The sequence below is a fragment of the Ambystoma mexicanum genome, chromosome 3q (assembly GCF_040938575.1).
Source record: "Ambystoma mexicanum isolate Mex_15411 chromosome 3q, UKY_AmexF1_1, whole genome shotgun sequence".
NCBI lineage: Eukaryota > Metazoa > Chordata > Amphibia > Caudata > Ambystomatidae > Ambystoma > Ambystoma mexicanum.
The window spans coordinates 126605501-126624432 of record NC_090926.1 but is presented as its reverse complement, the minus strand read 5'-3'; the positions used below and the strand labels follow the sequence as shown (position 1 = coordinate 126624432).

At 46.5% G+C, this 18932-nt stretch overlaps 1 protein-coding gene across 2 annotated transcripts in view; it reads left to right on the top strand.

Moving 5' to 3' along the window:
- The window catches only part of TARBP2 (TARBP2 subunit of RISC loading complex), a 178749-nt gene that overhangs the window by 86376 nt on the left and 73441 nt on the right, over positions 1-18932 (top strand). For both annotated transcript variants that reach the window (XM_069653283.1, XM_069653284.1), the window contains exon 2: positions 690-859. In XM_069653283.1, the coding sequence (XP_069509384.1) occupies positions 690-859 (170 nt within the window). The remainder of the gene's footprint in view (positions 1-689; positions 860-18932) is intronic.

Sequence of the window (18932 nt, the reverse complement as noted above, 5' to 3'; positions counted from 1 at the left end):
CTCCTTTTTTATTTTTAGAGAGAGTAAAAGTGGCTGATGCACACAGAACTACAGATACGGGTTTAATGCAGCTTCTCTTTGCCATTAGTCAAGGTGGACATGGTGTGTCTGAAAGGCGAGTGTAATTTATAGAAGTCTTACTGGAAATGGGTGTGCAGAGGGATGGGTTGTTTTTAATGGGGTAAGAGAGGACTAGGATCTGTAGTCCTCCAACTGTGTAGCACATGGCAAACTTCATTTTATTTTTCTTTCTTCACCCCTTTCCTTCCATTTTACTTCCCTCTCGGACCTTTGTCCCTCACTTAGTCTCTGCTCTTCACATGCCACAGCACTTTGTAGCATTGAACCAACAGGAGTCACTGTCATGGTGCAAAAGAAGGCCACGTTTGATTATTTTTACTTTTAGTTACCCTGGGAGTGTAAGGGTTGCAAATCTTCATATTTTATTTTTGTACCAGCCGTCTCTCTTAGGCGGGCACCAACCAGTGGGCTCTGTGAGCAGACGTTACACATCGCCATAAATCCTTACTCGCCTGGTAAAATTCCTTCTTGCATCGCTAGGGTACATGTGATGTGATTATGTGACATGCATGTTTAAAAGACGTGGCCTGGGTGTAAATGTACTTGCATTCAAATTATAAGTGTGGTTATTTAACAACTCTTCTTCTTTTTTTTTTTTCTTGGTGCAGTATAGAGCAAATGCTGGCTGCCAATCCCGGAAAGACGCCCATAAGTCTTCTGCAGGAGTATGGGACACGCTTAGGGAAGACCCCGGTGTATGATCTACTCAAGGCAGAAGGACAAGCCCACCAGCCTAACTTCACCTTCCGAGTAACCGTTGGTGAAATCAACTGTACTGGTCAGTATTCTATAGTCACTGACATACCTGTATGACGTCTGCTATAGTGAAGGAAAAGGAACTGCTTGGTGTAAATTGTGCATGTGCTACTTCGTGCTGAAATATTGCCACTGCTCAGCGTTTAATGCATCAGTTCTTTAGCTTGTTTTGCCAAAAGCAAGCTACTTCTCAGTATAGCTTTGGTGGCCTATATATGAGGTGGAATAGCTTGTGTTCCAAAGAGTGTGTTTTAATTGATGACACTGTATTTCACTCACAAGTGGATCTAGTGGTAAATACACTAACATGGGCATTTCAGCAAGTGGGTGCCTTCCAATCACATTTTTTGGAACAATGGACATTGACTCGGCTGATGATTAGTGACGAGGAGAAAATTAACTGAAAACCAGCACAGACAGGGGCCAGAGAGGAGCAGAAACTGGGAGATGTCAGGAGATAAACCACGAAAAAACAGACAGAAAATGGCGGTGGGGGGGGGGGGGGGTGGAAGAGTGAGGGGATTGGAAAGCTTTTCCTTCACACTTTGTTTAGTGTTCAGGTAGATCAGTCCAGCATATAACACCTTTTCTGTATATGCCAAGCTCTATCAGGTGTAAATGTGAAAGAGGAGTCCGGGCTAAACTCTCTAGAGGGAAGCAGGATGGAAAAGCCTAAAAAGTACATGTCAAAAAATACCACTAATATTGGATTTAGCAGAAAGGAAAATGCATTATGTTCCAGCTCAGTAACTTTTTAGGAGTAGAGCTTTCGGAGTGGTGTCTTCAGTTGAAGTCACTGGAGAAGTTCAAGGCTTCAGTCTTTTACTGTGGTGGGCCGACAAGTCATATAGCACACAAATAACCATGTGATGGGGGTGGGGGGGATAAAATCACATTGGGGACATATGATTATCTACAAATAAACAGGGTATTACATTTGGATCTGGTACAATCCATTGTGGTTGCTTCCCTGCATTTTTATAGATGTCAATCTCCCCTCCCCCATTATCCCTTTCTACGCCCCTCACCACTCCCCCCCCCCCCAAACTACACTTAGAAATAAAAATATATAACCTAACCCACACCACCTGAAAGAATGCAACAAAGCGGCCACAATGAGTTAGTCCCTAAGATTTGTGCTGCACCATTATATTCTAATGATCTACGCAAAAGGGATGAGGTTTGGGGAAAACTAGATGGTGTCTTGGTACTCTACTCTGTATGGTAGGGTTCCTGCTTTCCTGGGACCTGAGGTCCTAGCTTAATCCAGAGAAATGAATCCCAGGGTTCCTGAGATTCTTTTTCTGAACAGGAATGGAGTTTAAAAGCTGTCCCTCCATAAGGGAAGATGTTTTCGTTTTGCGACTTCACCATTTACCTCAGTGGGACCCCAAGCATTTCTGCAACAGATTCAAACTGACAGAAATTAGGGTGTATGAGATCTTTTTTTTAAAATGTAGTTATTGATTTTATTGTAAGCCTTCCTTGCCCGCTTTACTCATAGTTTGGAGTGCACTAGGTAGATCATTTCGCTACCAACATAGGGAGAGCTCCCCCGTCTGCAGGCCTTCACTTAAGTGGAGTGCTACAGGGTGTGACAGAATGGTCCTTTGTGGATGTGGTAAAACCTGAACTTTGATTTTTAAGTACATAAAATAATGCTGGAGATTCTGCCTCTGAAAGGGGGCTTTTCAGATCAAACCGCCTTTGAAATGGATTATGTCCTCACAAGTATTCCTCATCTTATGATAATTATCCTTCCAGCTGCTTCGGATTTCTTATTTTGACAGGGGGCCCTTGTGCCGTCGAGTCGATGTCCCTCACGGGCATCCGTTCGACTGTCAACGTCATCATCAGTATAAGTAGCGCACACAGCGCCCATTGGCCTCAGTTCTGTTTTTCTGAGCTAACGCTTCGAAGAATTGCAGCCCACTTTGGTTCTTTTGTGAACTTCAATAGTTATTTTCGTTTAAAAAAAATCTTCCCAGTCGGCTCCATCAACGCCTAAGATGCATTTCAAGAAATGCCAAGACTCTGGATCGAAGATGTCGATCACTGACCCCCACCGCATATGTCTGTGGTGTCTTGGTACCGGTCACCGTACCTCCGACTGTGGCTCCTGCCAGGTGATGACAAAAAGGTTCTCCGGGAGCGTAAAGGTAAATTAGCGGTGGGGAGGTTGCCTTCGTAGTCCCCTTTGAAGAGTTTAAAAAGAAATATTGATGAGTCGAGGGATTCTCCTCAAAGTAAAAAATCTAAACGTCTCGATCGAGAAGTCGATCACGCCATTTTTTGTCGTCTTCTTTGAAGAAGGCCAAGAAACAGCATCATAGGCCACCTATGACTTCCAGTGATTCCTCGGCGGAGGTAATCAAGTGTCCTGGTAGGCGCCAGCAAAATGGGATGTGTCTCATAATTAAATGCTCAAAATCTTCTAGAATGCGGCCCGACTCCATCGAAGGACAAGCAGAAAGCCCATGCTCCTGTCGATCTGCAAAAGGACGACAAAGGGAAGTCAAAGAGAAAATCTTCAAAACCAAGCCATAAGCTGGTTCTGCATCGAGAAAGATCTCAATCTGATGAGAAATCGTCGTGGGTTTTGACAAACCAGGAGTCCGTCAAGGGTTCCTTCAAAGAAGGATAAGAAGTAGACCCAGGCCGTCAACGCCAATATCGAAGTCGACGCAGACAAAAGCATTGTCGACAATTACTTCGAGATTGTCGAAGCCAGTGGTAATCCAGGAAAAGGTTTTCAAGCCTTCGCCCAAAAAAAGATCTATGACGATAATGAACCTACAGATAACGCACCACCATTTGGGTTACAATATGGCACCCCTAATGTGCCAGATGAATTGATCTCTGAGTCTAGATTAAAAGATTTATATGTTATGTTATTTTGCATTTATATAGCGCCTTATATACCATTTGTATGGTCTGAAGGCGCTGGTAGGTTGAACGCCCTTGGGAACCGAAGTTCAGGTCAGTAGAGAGAGTAGGGGGGAGTCAAAAAGTGCGTGTGCGCACCATGTATGTGTGCAGCTGGTGCGAAAACAAGTGGTAGCTGCTTCTTAGCTGTAGGTGTGGTGGTTGAGAGATCAGGAGTATGTGTTCGCTCTGGTCGGCTTTATCCGGAACGAGTGTGGCTGCGTTAGGCCTGGGAAGAACGCCTTGCTGGGTGGTGAGAAACCAGCAATGTTTACTTAGAGTGATGTGGAGTAAGCGCGAGATGTAGATATGAGAACAGTTATACCGAATGGTGTCATAGTATCTCTGTGTTCTAGATGAGTGGTGGTGTAAGGGAGAGAGTAAGCGTGGGGTGTGGCGTGATGTATGTTTTCAAGAGTTGCCTTCATTCCAAGGCATGTTAAGTATCGTCCGTTGCACATAATCGTCCGTTCCTCATACTCGACCGCTCCACACATTCGTCCAGTCCGCACCCTACGTTTGTTTCGCACCCTCTTCCAGACCGCACCCTCGTCCAGACCGCACACTTCGTCAGGTCTAGACACTTGTCGAGACTATATGCTCGTGTAGTTTATCCACTCGTCCAGTCTACATACTGGTCGAGGTAGGACACTCGTTCAGTCCATAATCAGTCGTGCGCTCCCCACACTCATGCGCTCCCCACACTCATGCGTTCCCACACTCATCCGCTCTCAAAATCATCCGCTCTCCACTCTCAAACCGCTCTCCGCACTCTCATCCGATCTCCACTCTCACCCGATCTCCACTCTCACCCGATCTCCACTCTCACCCGATCTCCACTCTCACCCGATCTCCGCTCTCACCCGATCTCCGCTCTCACCCGATCTCCATACTTATCCGCTCTCCATAGTCCTCCGCTCTCCACAGTCCTCCGCTCTTTTCGGTTCCTCATACTAAGCCGCTCTATACACTCAACCGTTTTCCGCACTCAACCGTACTCCGCGCTCATCCGCTCCCCACAACTCATCCGCTCCCCACACACTCATGCGCTCTCCACACTCATGCGCTCTCCACACTCATGCACTCTCCACACTCCCCACGCTCATCCGCTCCCCACGCTCATCCGCTCCCCATGCTCATCCGCTCCCCACGCTCATCCGCTCCCCACGCTCATCCTCTCTCCACGCTCATCCTCTCTTCACACTCACCCGCTCAACCACACTCACCACACTCGCCCGCTCTCTACACTCATCCGTATTACGCTCTTGCTCTCATCTGCACTACGCTCTTGCTCACATCTGCACTACGCTCTTACTCTCATCTGCACTCCGCTCTTACTCTCATCTGCACTCCGCTCTTACTCTCATCTGCACTCATCCACACTCATCCGCTCTCATCCACACTCATCCGCTCTCATCCACACTCATCCGCTCTCATCCACACTCATCCGCTCTCATCCACACTCATCCGCTCTCCACACTCATCCGCTCTCCACACTCATCCGCTCTCCACACTCATCCGCTCTCCACACTCATCCGCTCTCCACACTCATCCGCTCTCCACACTCATCCGCTCTCCACACGCATCCGCTCTCCACACGCAACCGCTTTCCACAACTCATCTGCTCTCCAGTCACATCCACATGCTTCCGTTTAGTGTAATTGTCTGTTCTGTACGCTTCATCCATTCTAACTGTTTCATTTATGTCATTCACTGTATTCCCTTCTCATTCATTATGTCGTTTTGATCAGTTCAGATTTCCTGAGTTTCTCAATGATTTATTCGTATTTTCTGTTTCATTGTTTTGATCTACTTTACTCGTATAAGCCTGCTTGTCTTTCTAGTTTACATTCGAGTTTATTTAGCTGTCATTCTCGCTTCAGGTAGTTTGATGGGTCGGTATTATTGTGATGATGCTGGATTGGTTTTATGGGAAGAGCCAGGTTTTCAGTAGTTTGCGGAAGGACGTTAAGTCTTCAGTTAAGCGGATGTGGGGTGGGAGTGAGTTCCACAGGGTTGGAGCCAGGGCAGAGAATGATGATCCGCCTAGCCTGACTGAGTTTGTCTTGGGAATTACTAGGAGGCCGGCTGAGCTTGATCTTCGGGTGCGAGTGGGATGATAAGGTATTAGTTTGTCTTGAAGATATTGCGGTCCAGTTTTATGCAGTGCTCGATGCAAGAGGCATAAGGTTTTGAATGCTACCCTACGGGCTACAGGAAGCCAGTGCAGTGTTTTAAGGGCTGGGGATATGTGGTCTCTTGGACTGAGCGCAAGTAGTAATTTGGCCGCTGCGTTTTGTGCTCTTTGGAGTTTATTCAGTTGGTAGGTATGGATTCCGAGGTAAAGGGGGTTTCCGTAGTCCAGTCTGGATATAACGATTGATTGGACAGCGGAGACTCTGTTGGGAAATGAGAGGTATGGAAAGACGCGCCTTAGGTTTTTAAGGTGATGGTGGCAGGACTTTGAGACATTGTTGACTTGGCGCGAGAGTGTTAGGTCGGAGTCTAGGGTGCATCCAAGATTTTTTTACTGTTTTGGAGGGTGTAGGTGAGTTGCCCATGGCGGGTGGCCAGGGTAGTGGGTGCGGAAGAAGGTCGGAGTTGCCGCAAACCATGATTTCTGTTTTGGAGGGGTTTAACAAGAGGTGGCTTTGGGTCATCCAGCGCTCTATGTTTACGAGGCAGGATGCCAGGTCGGGTTGGGAGTTGGGTTTCGAGTTCAGGAATTTTAGAATTAGTTGAGTGTCGTCGGCGTAGTTGTAACATAGGATGTTGTGTGAACGAATTATTGGTGGGAGGGTGATCAGGTAGAGATTGAATAGGAGGGCGGATAGACATGCTCCTTGAGGGACTCCCGTGTTGACTGGTCGGGCTTGGGAGGTAAAGTTGGAGAGTGTCGTTTTGGTGCCTGTCTTTGAGGAATGAGGCTATCCATTTAAGAGCGGTTCCACGAATTCCTAGCGAGTGGAGGCGGTCTAGGAGTATCGAGTGATTGATCGTGTCAAAGGCAGCGGATAGGTCAAGAAGGATTAGAGCGGCACATCCCGCGGAGTCTGCTGTCATTTTAAGGTCATCCCAGATCGAGGTTAAGGTGGTTTCAGTTCCGTGACGTGTTCTGAAACCCGATTGGGCGGGGTCAAGGAGATTGTTGGCTTCAACAAAGGCGTTTAGTTGGGAGTAGGCGGTATGACCACCTTCAATCTGCCAGTCAATTGGATACCTCTCCCGAGTTAGAATTTGGCAAACCAGATCCTACTGAACATGCTGACTCCTCATATAGGAAACTAATGAGTAAGGTTATATAGTTTTTAGGTTGGAGCAGGCCTACTGCTTCTTTTGAGCAGGATGACATGACAGATATCTTGAATAGGGGTCCCCAAAAGATTTGCCATTTCATACTGCACTTCAAAAAAGGGCCTCTGCAAATTGGGAGACACCAGAGACTGCGGCTGCAGTGAATAAAAAATGTTGCTAAAAAATACAGACCATCCAGCAGTGACCCAGAGTATCTGACTAAGCATCCAACACCAGAAAGTTTGGTGGTTCATGCTGCTACATCTACCAAGCAGTCGGCATACGCATCCATCCCTCTTGATAGGGATGATAAAATAGTGGATGCCTGGGCGAGAGATTTACTGCTGCCAGTGTGGCATTAAAGTCAACTAATGTAACTTGTACCTGGTCAAGGTTTACGTTTATCCTGTGGTACTACGTAGCTGTGGCGGCTGACCACATCCCGAAGGAGAGGAAGGAGACAGCTTCCTGGCAATCAAGGATGATAAGGAGGCAATTGGGGAATGTCTCCAGTCAGGTCTGGATGCTGCAGACAGCATCAGCATATCCATGGCAGCTAGCACAGTGTTACGCAGGTTTGCTTGGTTGAGGAAGTCCACGTTTGCACCAGATGTTCAAGCTAGACTACTCAACATGCCCTTTGACGGCTCAAGGCTGTTTGGCAGCAAGGCGGATGAGAGTTTGGAAAAGCTGCGGACCTCAAAGGCGGCGGCTAAATCCCTCAGCGCTGCCGTTGGGCAGTCTCTACACCCCTACTCGGGTTCATCTTCTTGGAGGTAAGTCCTTTCGATTCTACTCCTCAACTGGAAGAGGACAAGCCGGTCAAAGAGGTCCGAGAAGATTCACTCGTGGTGGATGAGGGGAGAGGGTCTAAGCCAACCCAAGCAGCAGCAGTTTTACTAGCCGCGGCTTCAGCCACCTCAAAACCACTCTAAGGCCTTTGCTCGCAAGACCCCGGTGGTAGGCAGACTTACTCAGCATCTGAAATAATGGCGAGGCATTGCTTCAGATGCTTGGGCACTGGAAATTATAGCTCATGCTTACTGCCTCCCTTTCTAAAAAAAAAAGGCTTCTGGATCATCCAACGAGGAACAACTCTTTCAAAATTCCAGATCCGCTTCTTGTGCAGGACATTTTTACCCTGCTAGAGAAAGGCGCAATCGAACATGTACCTGTGGCGGAAAGGAACAAGGGTTTGTATTCCCCATACTTTCTGATTCCCAAAAAGGACAGAGGTTTGAGACCCATCTTGGATTCGAAAAACCTTAACAAGTTCCTCAGGAAGTTCAAGATGGTTACTCTTTCCCAAATCCTTCATGTTCTCCAGCTCCAAGACTGGATGGTATCATTGGATTTTCAGGATACTTACTTTCATGTGCCGATCCATCTCAAGCACAGAAGGTACCTGAGGTTTGCGGTTGGCGGTTCTCATCAGTTTTGAGTTCTACCATTCGGGCTGACCTCCACCCGAGGGTTTTCACCAAATTGAAAGCGCTTGTGGCAGCGAGTCTCAGAAGACGGGGGCGGAGGGGATTCACGTCTAGCCCTATCTAGATGATTGGCAGATCAGGGCTCATTCACCCGAACACCCCCGGGAACATCTCGGCGTAACCTGCCACTCTCTTCACAAACTGGGCTTCTCACTCAATTACAAGAAGTCCCACTTGATACCAACTCAAAAACTCCTAATTTATTTGAGCAGTCCTGAATGCTTTCTCTGGGAAAGCCTTGCCACCCGAGGTGAGAGCTCAACATATTGTGCAGATGGTCACCACATTTCAGAGTACCCAGCATCTTCCGGCCTTTTTTTTATTGTATTTTTATTTTTTAGGTTGCCGGTCTCGTGGCATACTGCATTTTTCTCGTGCCAGAGGCTCGCCTGAGAATGATATCCCTTCAGTGGGCTCAGAAGACTGAATGGTCTCAGAATGTCAGACCGCCTGAAAGTTCCGAACAGAGTCTCTCAGGACCTTCTCTGGTGGGCTTGCAAGGACAACATTCTCAAGGGAGAATCCTTTTGGCAGCCATGGCCGCAGATAACAGTAGTGACGGATGCCTAACTCACGGGGTGGGGAGCCCACGCCAATGATCTGACAATCAGCGGTCATTGGTCTCCTTCGGAGTCCAAACTACCCATCAACCTTTTGGTTGACTACCACTGAAGGCCTTTTTCCCCCCTGTACGGGGAAAGAAATTCCTGATAATGACAGACCCCACAGTGGCCACATACTACCTCAACAAGAGAGGAGGTGTAGCGTCACTACAGCATTTCAGAGAAGCAATGCAGCTCTGGTTCTGGGCAATTCAAGAAGGAATCTCTCTATCTGCAGTTCACCTAACCGGAGTGGAGAACACGGCGGCAGAGGCTCTGAGCAGGCAGAGCAGTCTCCCACGAGTGGGAACTAGCTCAGGAAGTCCTTCAAGAGATCTTCGCCCTTTGGGGAACCCCTCAAGTGGATCTGTTCGCGACCAGTTGCGAGTGGTTCTGCTCCAGGGAATTTCCCCCAAGAGGCGATCTAGGGGAGGGGTATGCGTTTGTAGTGGAGTAGGAGTTTCCACTCCTGTACGCAGTCCCCGTCATTCCTCATGTGATCAGGAGGTTGAGAAAGTTCAGGAAACCCATGGTCCTAATTGCCCTGGATTGGTCCAGGAAGACATGGTACCCAGACCGCCTGGACATGTCCATCTGCCCTCCAATGCATCTTCCACAAAGAGAGGATCTTCTTGAGAGAGAGGAGGGTCAGGTTCTCCATCCAGAGGTCAAGATACTCTGCCTTCACGCATGGTTTTTGAGAGGCTGATGTACAAGGATTGTGACCTCCCGGATGACGTAATGGAGATCTTGCTTTCGGCCAGAAGGTCAGCAGCAAAATCTTTGTAACACTGCCGTTGGAACAAGTTCAGCAGCTGTGCAGGGTTAAGCATGTGAATCCCTTTCAATGTGACCCACCTATGGTGCTTTACTTTTTGTTACATTTGACACATCTGGGGCTCCAGATTAGAACAATTAAAGGTTACCTGGCAGCGTGATCTATTTTCAACGCTTCTCCGAGGAGGATTCATATTTTTAAGATCCCTCTGATTGTTCAATTCATAAAAGGTCTTGCTAATGTATTCCACCAGTATCATTCAGTGTCCCTGTATGGGATCTCAATCTGGCGTTGAGAATTCTAACATGCATTCTTTTTGAGCCTTTACACTCATGCCCATAAAGACTTTAACATTCAAAACTGTTTTGCTTATTACAATAACGTCAGCCCGCAGGGTAAGCCAGTTGCAGGCGCTTTCCGGTAAACAGCCACATATGGCTTTCTATAAAGACAAGGTTTTCAAGGTGAAACCTTGTTTACTTTGACTTGTCTTAAAAAATAATTTTGGCAATTTTCTATCCACCTTCCCATCCGGGAAAGGAGGAGGAAAGATTACACAGACTGGACCCAAAGAGGGCTCTCAATTTTTACATATCTAGAATGGCTACATTTTGCCAAAATGACCATTCATTGGCTATACTGGCACTAAATTGGTTCTAGCTGTTACAAAACAAACCATATCCAGATAGATCATCCTGGCTATTGGTGAATGTTACAGATTAGCGGGCAAGGACCCGCTGGAAGGCCTAAGAGCACATTCCACAAGGGGCATGGCAACCTCTGCTGCTCTTCAGAGGTGTCCGAATCAAAGACATTTGTTCAGGGGCCACACTTTTGTGAGACATTACTGCCTGGATTCATCTTCCAATCAGGAAGGACAATTTACAAAAGCGGTCTTTCATTTAGTCCACCACCAAATTATTACTGCTTTGGGAGTCTACCATAAGATGAGGAATACGTGGGAGGACACAATCCTTTCTAAGAACAAGTTACTTACCCATGGTAACCTTCTTTCAATTGGATGTGCCTCACACATATTCCTCATCGCCCCTCTCAGCCTACCCGCTGTAGAAATTGCATGTCTTTACACTTAATGCTTTCTGGAGACTACCGTCTATGGTACGCCTGGTAATTCCTCTTCAGGAGGGGGGAAAAACAGAACTGAAGCCAATGGGCACTGCATGCGCTATTTATACTGATGATAACGTTGACCCTCGAGGGACATAGACTCGAAGAGACGGCACACAGTGCCCTCTGTTGAAAAGAACTTCTGAAGCAACTGAAGCTGGAAGAATAATTATTATAAGATGAAGAATATGTGGCAGGAACAACCTGTCAAAAGAACGTTACCATAGGTAAGTAACTTGTTCTTCTTAAAGTGCTCCGCACTAAAAGCATTTTGCACCGATGTTACTAGGCTGCGACTGTCTACGGACTTCCCCAGCAGAGCAGGTTAAGAAGTCACATACATTAGAGTACAGCTTGCTGGAGCCATGCAGGTTGGGGGTGGATTTTGTAGTCCAAGACTTCCCATTCCACCGAAGGATAACTGTGTCTCAAATTGCCTGGTGGCAAGATTAACTGTGAAGATGAGCCCTGCCTTGTGGTCTCATTTGCTCAGTGACTAAGCAGTGACTGGTGTCCATCTAGTTGTTAACCTGGGCCAGAGCCTTATGCATGACAGGGTTATGTAGATTAAGCTTGCCAGGCCTGAATCCCGCCCAGCCATCCGCAGATGATGGTCCAGAACATTGTTATGACTTTTTTTTTATAGCGCCCAATGCCGTTGGTATAGCCTCAAAGCGCTGTGGGATGAACGCCCTTGGAAGACAGAAGCCTGATGTATGAGCATTAAAAGGAGGATTTTTGGAATGCATATGTGCATTTTAGCCCGCACGAAGGGAGGGAGATGTGGCTAAATCCCTGGTAGTGGCACGTGGATATCTGGCTTGTGGATGGGTGCTTTGATGGACTGTCAGGCGCGTAGGCAAGTCAAGGAGATTGATTATGTTCCCAGCTGGACCGAAGTTTTGTTGTGGGACTCGACTGCGTTCTAATGGCAGAGGTGATGCGCGTTATGAAGTCGAGAAGCGAAATGCTGCAGATGAGTGGCCGTGCCCTGGGCGGGATAAGGCTATGTTCCATTGAGATGAAGTGCTATACGTACCAGAGAGGCCCTTTTAGGCTTTGAAATGCAAGCCTACAACCCTACCCCTGAGGGAAAAGATGCAGGATTCCCCCTTTTTGTGTTTTTATTTTTTTTAATTCATGTCCTCTCTTTCCAGAACAAAGATATCCTTGCCAGAATACAATAGTTAGTCCCGCTTGGATACTGATGGCTAGAGACTCGTTCAAGTTGAGCAAATAGGGAAGGGGAGGAGTTCCTGCTACAGGGTCCAGTCCACTGACTGGTTCCACCATCTTGGTTCTTGCTGGGGCTACTCAAACTTAGTGGCCTCTCTATTACCTTCAGGCAGAGTACTCTGGGTATGAGGTCAGAAGGCAAAGGTTACTGGTTACAGAAGCATGGATTGGACCCCTGAAAAGAGGCTTACTTTTGACCAATTTGCTGTTTCATTTAACCTTTTGAGGACAGGAAACCTAGTTGTTGGTGGATACATCTTTGGGCTGCAAGACAAAAAGGATTCACTGGAACTCTGTTGGGAATACAGCTTATTCGAGCTGCTGGAAACAGCTGCTGCTTTTGACAGTCGCCACTCTCTGATCTACTTTTGAGCCACTACTCGACCCATCACCTTCCTGCACTCCTGCATGTCAAGCTGCAACTCGCCGTTTGACAACTTTCAGTCAAGTGATCCATAATCCTGACCCGACGCCAGCGTTCACCTGCACTTATCCAGTTCGAGCCGATCATCGCTGCAGATAACGCACTGTTGAACTGCTTCGAGTTGACTAGACCTGTCTCGCCATGTGCAATCTACTCGTTACAATCGATTTGAAACACCAACTCATTCCAGTAAAAGCACCAAGAAGGTGGGCTCGATGTTGTCAAGCCTCATGGACCACATTTAAAAGTACTGTCTGCGGTTCTGTCCCCCAGCACGCTTTTGAGGGCCCAACTGACCGATCTCACCTTTTACCTTTTTGAGAAGCCCTCCTTTTTATTTATTTTTTTAATTTTTTTTAAGTATATCTTTATTGTGATCCCAAACAAAAGGAACATCCGCCAAAGAGCTGACCTCTCCTTTTTAATGACATTGCTGCTGAACTTTGTTCCATTGCGCTGTCTTCACCAAGGGTGCCCCCCTTTTCTCTTCAAAGTCTACATTTAGACAGGGCTAAGTGTCTGTGTTTTTGATCAGTTCTATGTCTGTGATTAAAGGTTCCTATTTTTATGGAACTTTGATTATACTTTCTTTTATATTGCATTCCTTCCTACACTGTTTAAGTAGCTACTGCTGCTGGTTCACATCCCCTTCTAAGAGTATAAGCTGCCCTCGGCCCATGTCACTGAAGGAGGTGAAGGTATATTATGGTATTATGCTTTGTTTATTTGCATGATTACTATGACCATTGGATTGGTTACTACCAGAAGTGTGGTGCTGTGTAGGTGTGTACGCATCCATGTACTCCTGAAGAGCAGCAGTCATTTTGTCACACTGGTGGTAGGTGGTCGGTATCTGGTAGCAAATTGCACTTAAAGCTTGGTCATCGGTCTGTTCATTCAATGTTCAAAACAATAGCAGGTTGTTTTTAAGCACAGTGGAATTGTCTCAATCAACCTTTCCTTATCCCTGAGCTTTTTGACCGCTCTTTCTCTCTCCCCTGGACTCTTCTTTGCCTCCTTAATCTGCAACTGTCTTACACCTATTGAAGAAAACCTCTGCTGACCTAAACATCGGAGCAAACTATCGCCCAGTTTCTCTCCTTACTCATTCAGAAATCCTTTAGGGTTTGGTTGTTATATCCTGCTTCAGTCCCTGAACGTATCTGGAGAGGTCATGCCCTGATGTCATGGAGAGAATGTTCCTGAGTGCTCGGTATGTGTACATTTGAAGCCCAGGCAGTTATTACCATGTAGGTGGTGGGAGCCAGTGGGCTGTACTCTAAGCTCCTGTCCTACTGTATTCCTAAACTCTGAGATTTGAAGACCTCAATAGAACCGATATTTAACCTCACCTGCTGCCTCAAGAAGTGTTCGTTTTAACCATGGTCTTCGACCGGATCACTTAGTACCTTGAGGATGGCCACTTCAATCTGGCTTATGTAGTAAACACTCAGACGAGAGTGCAATCATGTATGTCTCCAACTTTCTCTCTAATGCCTTTTTTGGTTACCAGACATTTTGTCGAAAACAAATGGTCAACAGGACATTTGGTCGCAACCATTTGGTTGATTTTTTTTATTTTATTTTTATTTTCACTTTTTTTTGGGGGGGGGGGGTCCCCCTAACCCCCCTTTTTAAAAAAAACCTTTTTTCCCCTAAAAAATATATATATATATATATATATATATATATATATATATATATATATATATATATATATATATATATATATATATATATATATATATATATATATATATATATATATATATATATATATATATATATATATATATATATATATAATATAAAATTCGACCAAATGACTTTCGACAAAATGTCCGGACACTGCCTTTTTTCTCTAATGCTCACCACTCCAAACTCTTGTCTATATTCATCCTTCAGAGCTTTCTGCTGCTTTCGACTATATCGATCTCTCCTCTTCGTCTCACTCTCCAGGACTTTAGGTTTCACAAATCTGCTCTTGCATGGATCACCTCCTACCTGGAATGTCGATCCTTTCAAATCTCTTGGATGTCACACACCTCTGACCTCCAGCCCTGTAGGCATCCCCCAAGTATCAGTTCTTGGACCTATGCCCTTCACTCTATATATCTTGTGCACCCTGGTAAACTCAAGAACATATCTTCAACAAACCAACCACTCGAAAACAATAGAAGACTTGGCGAAAATCTTGCGTATCTGACCTCTTCCTGTTCAAGGATCTCTGTGATCCACAGAGATGACTGATCACCACTGCCAAGGCCAACTATTACCAAAGCAACATAGCCAAGGCCAACAATGAAAGCACTCCATCAAGAAAGCCACCGCCATCAACTCTTATCAGTAAGATCAGCATGACCCATCAACACAGACACCAACGCTAAAACTGAGAGCCCACTACACAGCCCATCTCACAAAACAACAACCACCTGGACAACTTTCAAGACACTCACCATGGAAGCCCTTTCTGCCATTCTGGCATTCCTCAAGTATTCAACACTTCCGACTGAAGCACTCCTCCCTTACCTGACAAACATCAACAGCACCCTAACTCAATGCACCTTCTGCTTGACTGTCAAGACCAGACACATCCTCCTGCTTCTAAAGAAACCAACACTGAACCCTGATGACCTCAGCAACTACCGCCTCATCACCCAGCTTTCTGTCCTATCAGCTCGAAGCCAGCAACCACCTTCAGTCCTACCAATCTGGCTTTAGACCCAGATGCAGCACAGAAGCAGCTTCCATCAAGGTGAGCAATTCCCTTAAAATCCTTGATGGTCATCCTTGCCTCCTAGTTCCCCTTGAACTCTCAGCAGCATTTGACACCAAAGACCACAAGACCCTTACCAACAACCTGCAATGCTGCATGGGGATCAGCAAGATCGTCCTCACCTCGTTCAAATCGCACCTTGCTAATCGTCACTAGTTTGTACAACTGGATTCATCCAGATCGCAAACCCTACTCCTCTTCTGTCTAGTCCCGCAAGGATCCATCCTCTTCCCCCATGATCTTCAATCTTTACATGGAATCGCTTGGAACCCTCCTTGCGCCATACAACATCCACCAATACACAAATGACATGCAGCTCTATCTCAAAATATCCTCCATGGAAGGCATCCACAGGCTCAATGCCTGCCGCTCATTGATCCAGTCATGGATGTCCAGTCCTTGCCTGAAGCTCAACGGCTCCAAGACTGAATTCCTACTGCTGACCAACAACACAGAACACCCGGACATCCAGACCTGGCTTTCTGCTATGCACCTCAAGGGGTTCACAATGCAGCTGGCCACCTGTGCCATGTCCCTTGGGTTAGACATCGGTGGACACCTCTCCTTCAAATGGCAGTTAGCAAGGAAGATGCAAACGATTTGGTACCAACTTTCTTTCCTGCGAAAAATCAACCCTTTCGTCTCAGTAAACAACTTCTTCTCTGCTGTCCAAGCATTGGTCCTCTCCCACCTGGCTGGTGGCAGTGCCCCTTTGGAAGCACTCTGGCACCTAGCTTGTCTCCCCCAAATGTGTGTCCTGCATGCTGTGGCACGACTCGTCAACTGATTCCACACATTTGACCACATCACCCGACCCTCATCGAATTGTACAGACTTTCGATGCAAGCCTGTATCAATTCCAAATACTGCTGCATTATATACAAGGCCATCAGCCTGAAGTCCTCAAACTACCTCCTTGAGAAACACAACCTCTCCAGAGGCCTACAATCCACAAAAATAAAGACCTGTGCAGACTGGGAACTCTGCTGGTGCAGGAAGGGAAAAAAGACACGCCGACTCTGGAAACCTCCTCCCCATAACATCCGGCTTGGCCTTCGCTTCTACATTTCAAAAAGGAGTTCAAGACCCCTCTCTTCAAGGAATGTCTCCTCCCGAACCCCTAGGTCAATACACCATCCACTCCCCACCTTACCTGAGCCTGGGTGGTCTGATCCCCATTGTTTCCTGCCCTGGTTACTTGTATATCAATTGCTGACTATTACCCTTCCTCACCTGTTGTTTGATGCCCACTCCCTTGTTTCTATGCTCCCCAACCTTATTCTACCCCCAATGATTGAGAAGCACTCTTGCTTCCCGAAGCTATGTCTGCACTCAATAAATAGCCTAATAATAAGCCTAATGATAATAATCATCTCTGCCCTCGGAAGACTTAACTGGTGCTTTGGCTTTCATGATCACTTTTTTGACTATTCTTCTCATTTCCTTCCTTCACCCGAGCCATCTTGGAACAGATTACAAACGGTCTCACTGCAGTTTATTACTGAATGGCTTTCCACTGCCTCATGCAGAACTCCGCCCTCTTTCTCCCAGCTGTCAATGTCATCCCTACACTACCCTCTCCTCGCCTTACCGCCTGACCTTCTTGCTCCCTGTTGGGACAGTTTTTCTGAAGTCCAACTAAGGGCTTAAACACTTAACTGAGGCAGTATAAGACTCCACTCTTAGTATAAGGCTGTACCACCTGAGTTCAGGGTAGGCCTTTTAACTTTATTATAATAGATTGTGTACCCTAGTCAGCCTGGCCCCATGTTGCACTGTAAAAATAAGCCATGCCTAGGTCTTGCATGGTGGCTACTAGGGTTGCGCAATTATACAGCAATTTTGTATCATACTAGTGTCAGCTCTTTGAGCAGGGCCTCAGCTATAAAATAGCTGATGTGTATTAGCCACCTGGTCTGAATGTCTCCAACTGCCATGGTCAGTAATCCTCCTCTTTGATTTCCCCCCTCCACCTCATGAAGGGCATAGGAACCCTGCCAAGGAGGTCCTCAGGGAATCGTTGCTTCAAAGGCAACATTAACATAACAAATCCACACTCGCGCCAGGGTTCTGACCATTGGACCCCAATTGAAGGTAGCAGAAATGCGAAAGGGGTGGATTTAGATTAGCCAGAGGTGGGGGAGGGGGTTACAGTTTCTGCCTGTACTCTCTACCACTTACCATGTCATGGATTGTAACCTTTACAGTAGGCTTGACCCAAGCCCCTCTGATCTTTGACCTTGATAAGAATCGGAAACCCCCTCATCTTATTCATCTTTGTACTCTTTGGAGAAGGGGGATTCGCCTGGAAATCTCAAGGCAGAGCCGAGCCTTGCCCCCTAACTATCCCCAGGCAACAGTGGAGGTGAAACTCCTGTGGACAAGGCCTCTGCAACCTGGATACTTTGCTACCCAAGAACCGATTTACTGTAGGTGGCAGAACATTGCAAGTGTGCTCTACAACCCTTCATGGCTGGGAAGTGTAGAAAAGGACTTGCCTTGCCCCGACACCTTGAAATGGGTTTCCCAGCGAACACTTAGCTGATGAAGTGACCACTGACTCGGGGCATCTCAGAGCTTCCTTGACAACGGTTTCGGCCCCTTGGCAACGTCCAAGCTGCTGCATAGAAACCTTCTTTCGGACCTTGACCGCCTCCGCGTTTTACTAAGGCCGAAGCTCTGCTTTCTCTGCATACAAGACCCACCCAACCTTCTAGTGCCCCTCCACTCCATTCCACCACCTAGTCACCAGCTTCAAGCTGCAAGCCGACACTGCTGCAGTACGCCGACATGTCAAGGCAGCTGAACCTGCCCGCCACCGAAGGCCACTGTACTTTTCTGCACCAAAGGCTGATGAGTTTTCCAGTGTCGCCGAACCAACATCACCTGCCATTCTCAGCATTTGTGACCAGCAGGCCGTCACTGCTGCTGAAAAGCAGTGCGTTGGTGGACATGGAGCAGTCACTCGCCGACTCCACAACGGCCTGGGGCCAAAGGAAGCCAGACGTCAGATGGCAAAAAAAGGCTGTCTCATTGCTGTTGCAAACCAAAAAAATTAGGTATTTGAAAAAGCCCTTGCCTGCCTTAAAAGTCAATAGGGACTTTTAAGCCCCCTTTCTCTGTCTTTTTAAAAAAAAAGATATATATTCTTGAGCATTTGCGTTGTGCTGATCTTTATGCCTGAGCACCCCCACATGTCAACCCTTCGGTCTTTTAATTGATTGCATTGGTTGTTTTTTTATATATATATATATATGTATATATATATATATATATATGTGTTTTTTTTTTAATCAACGTTCTTATTTTTCTAATGCCTTGATTTGGGTATTTTCTATTTTGGATCCATTGTACTAAAGCTATTTTGGTTGCTACTGTTAACATAGCCCATGAAGATAAAGATTGAGGGCATGGTAGCTTCAGACTTCAGGGGACTGCCAGA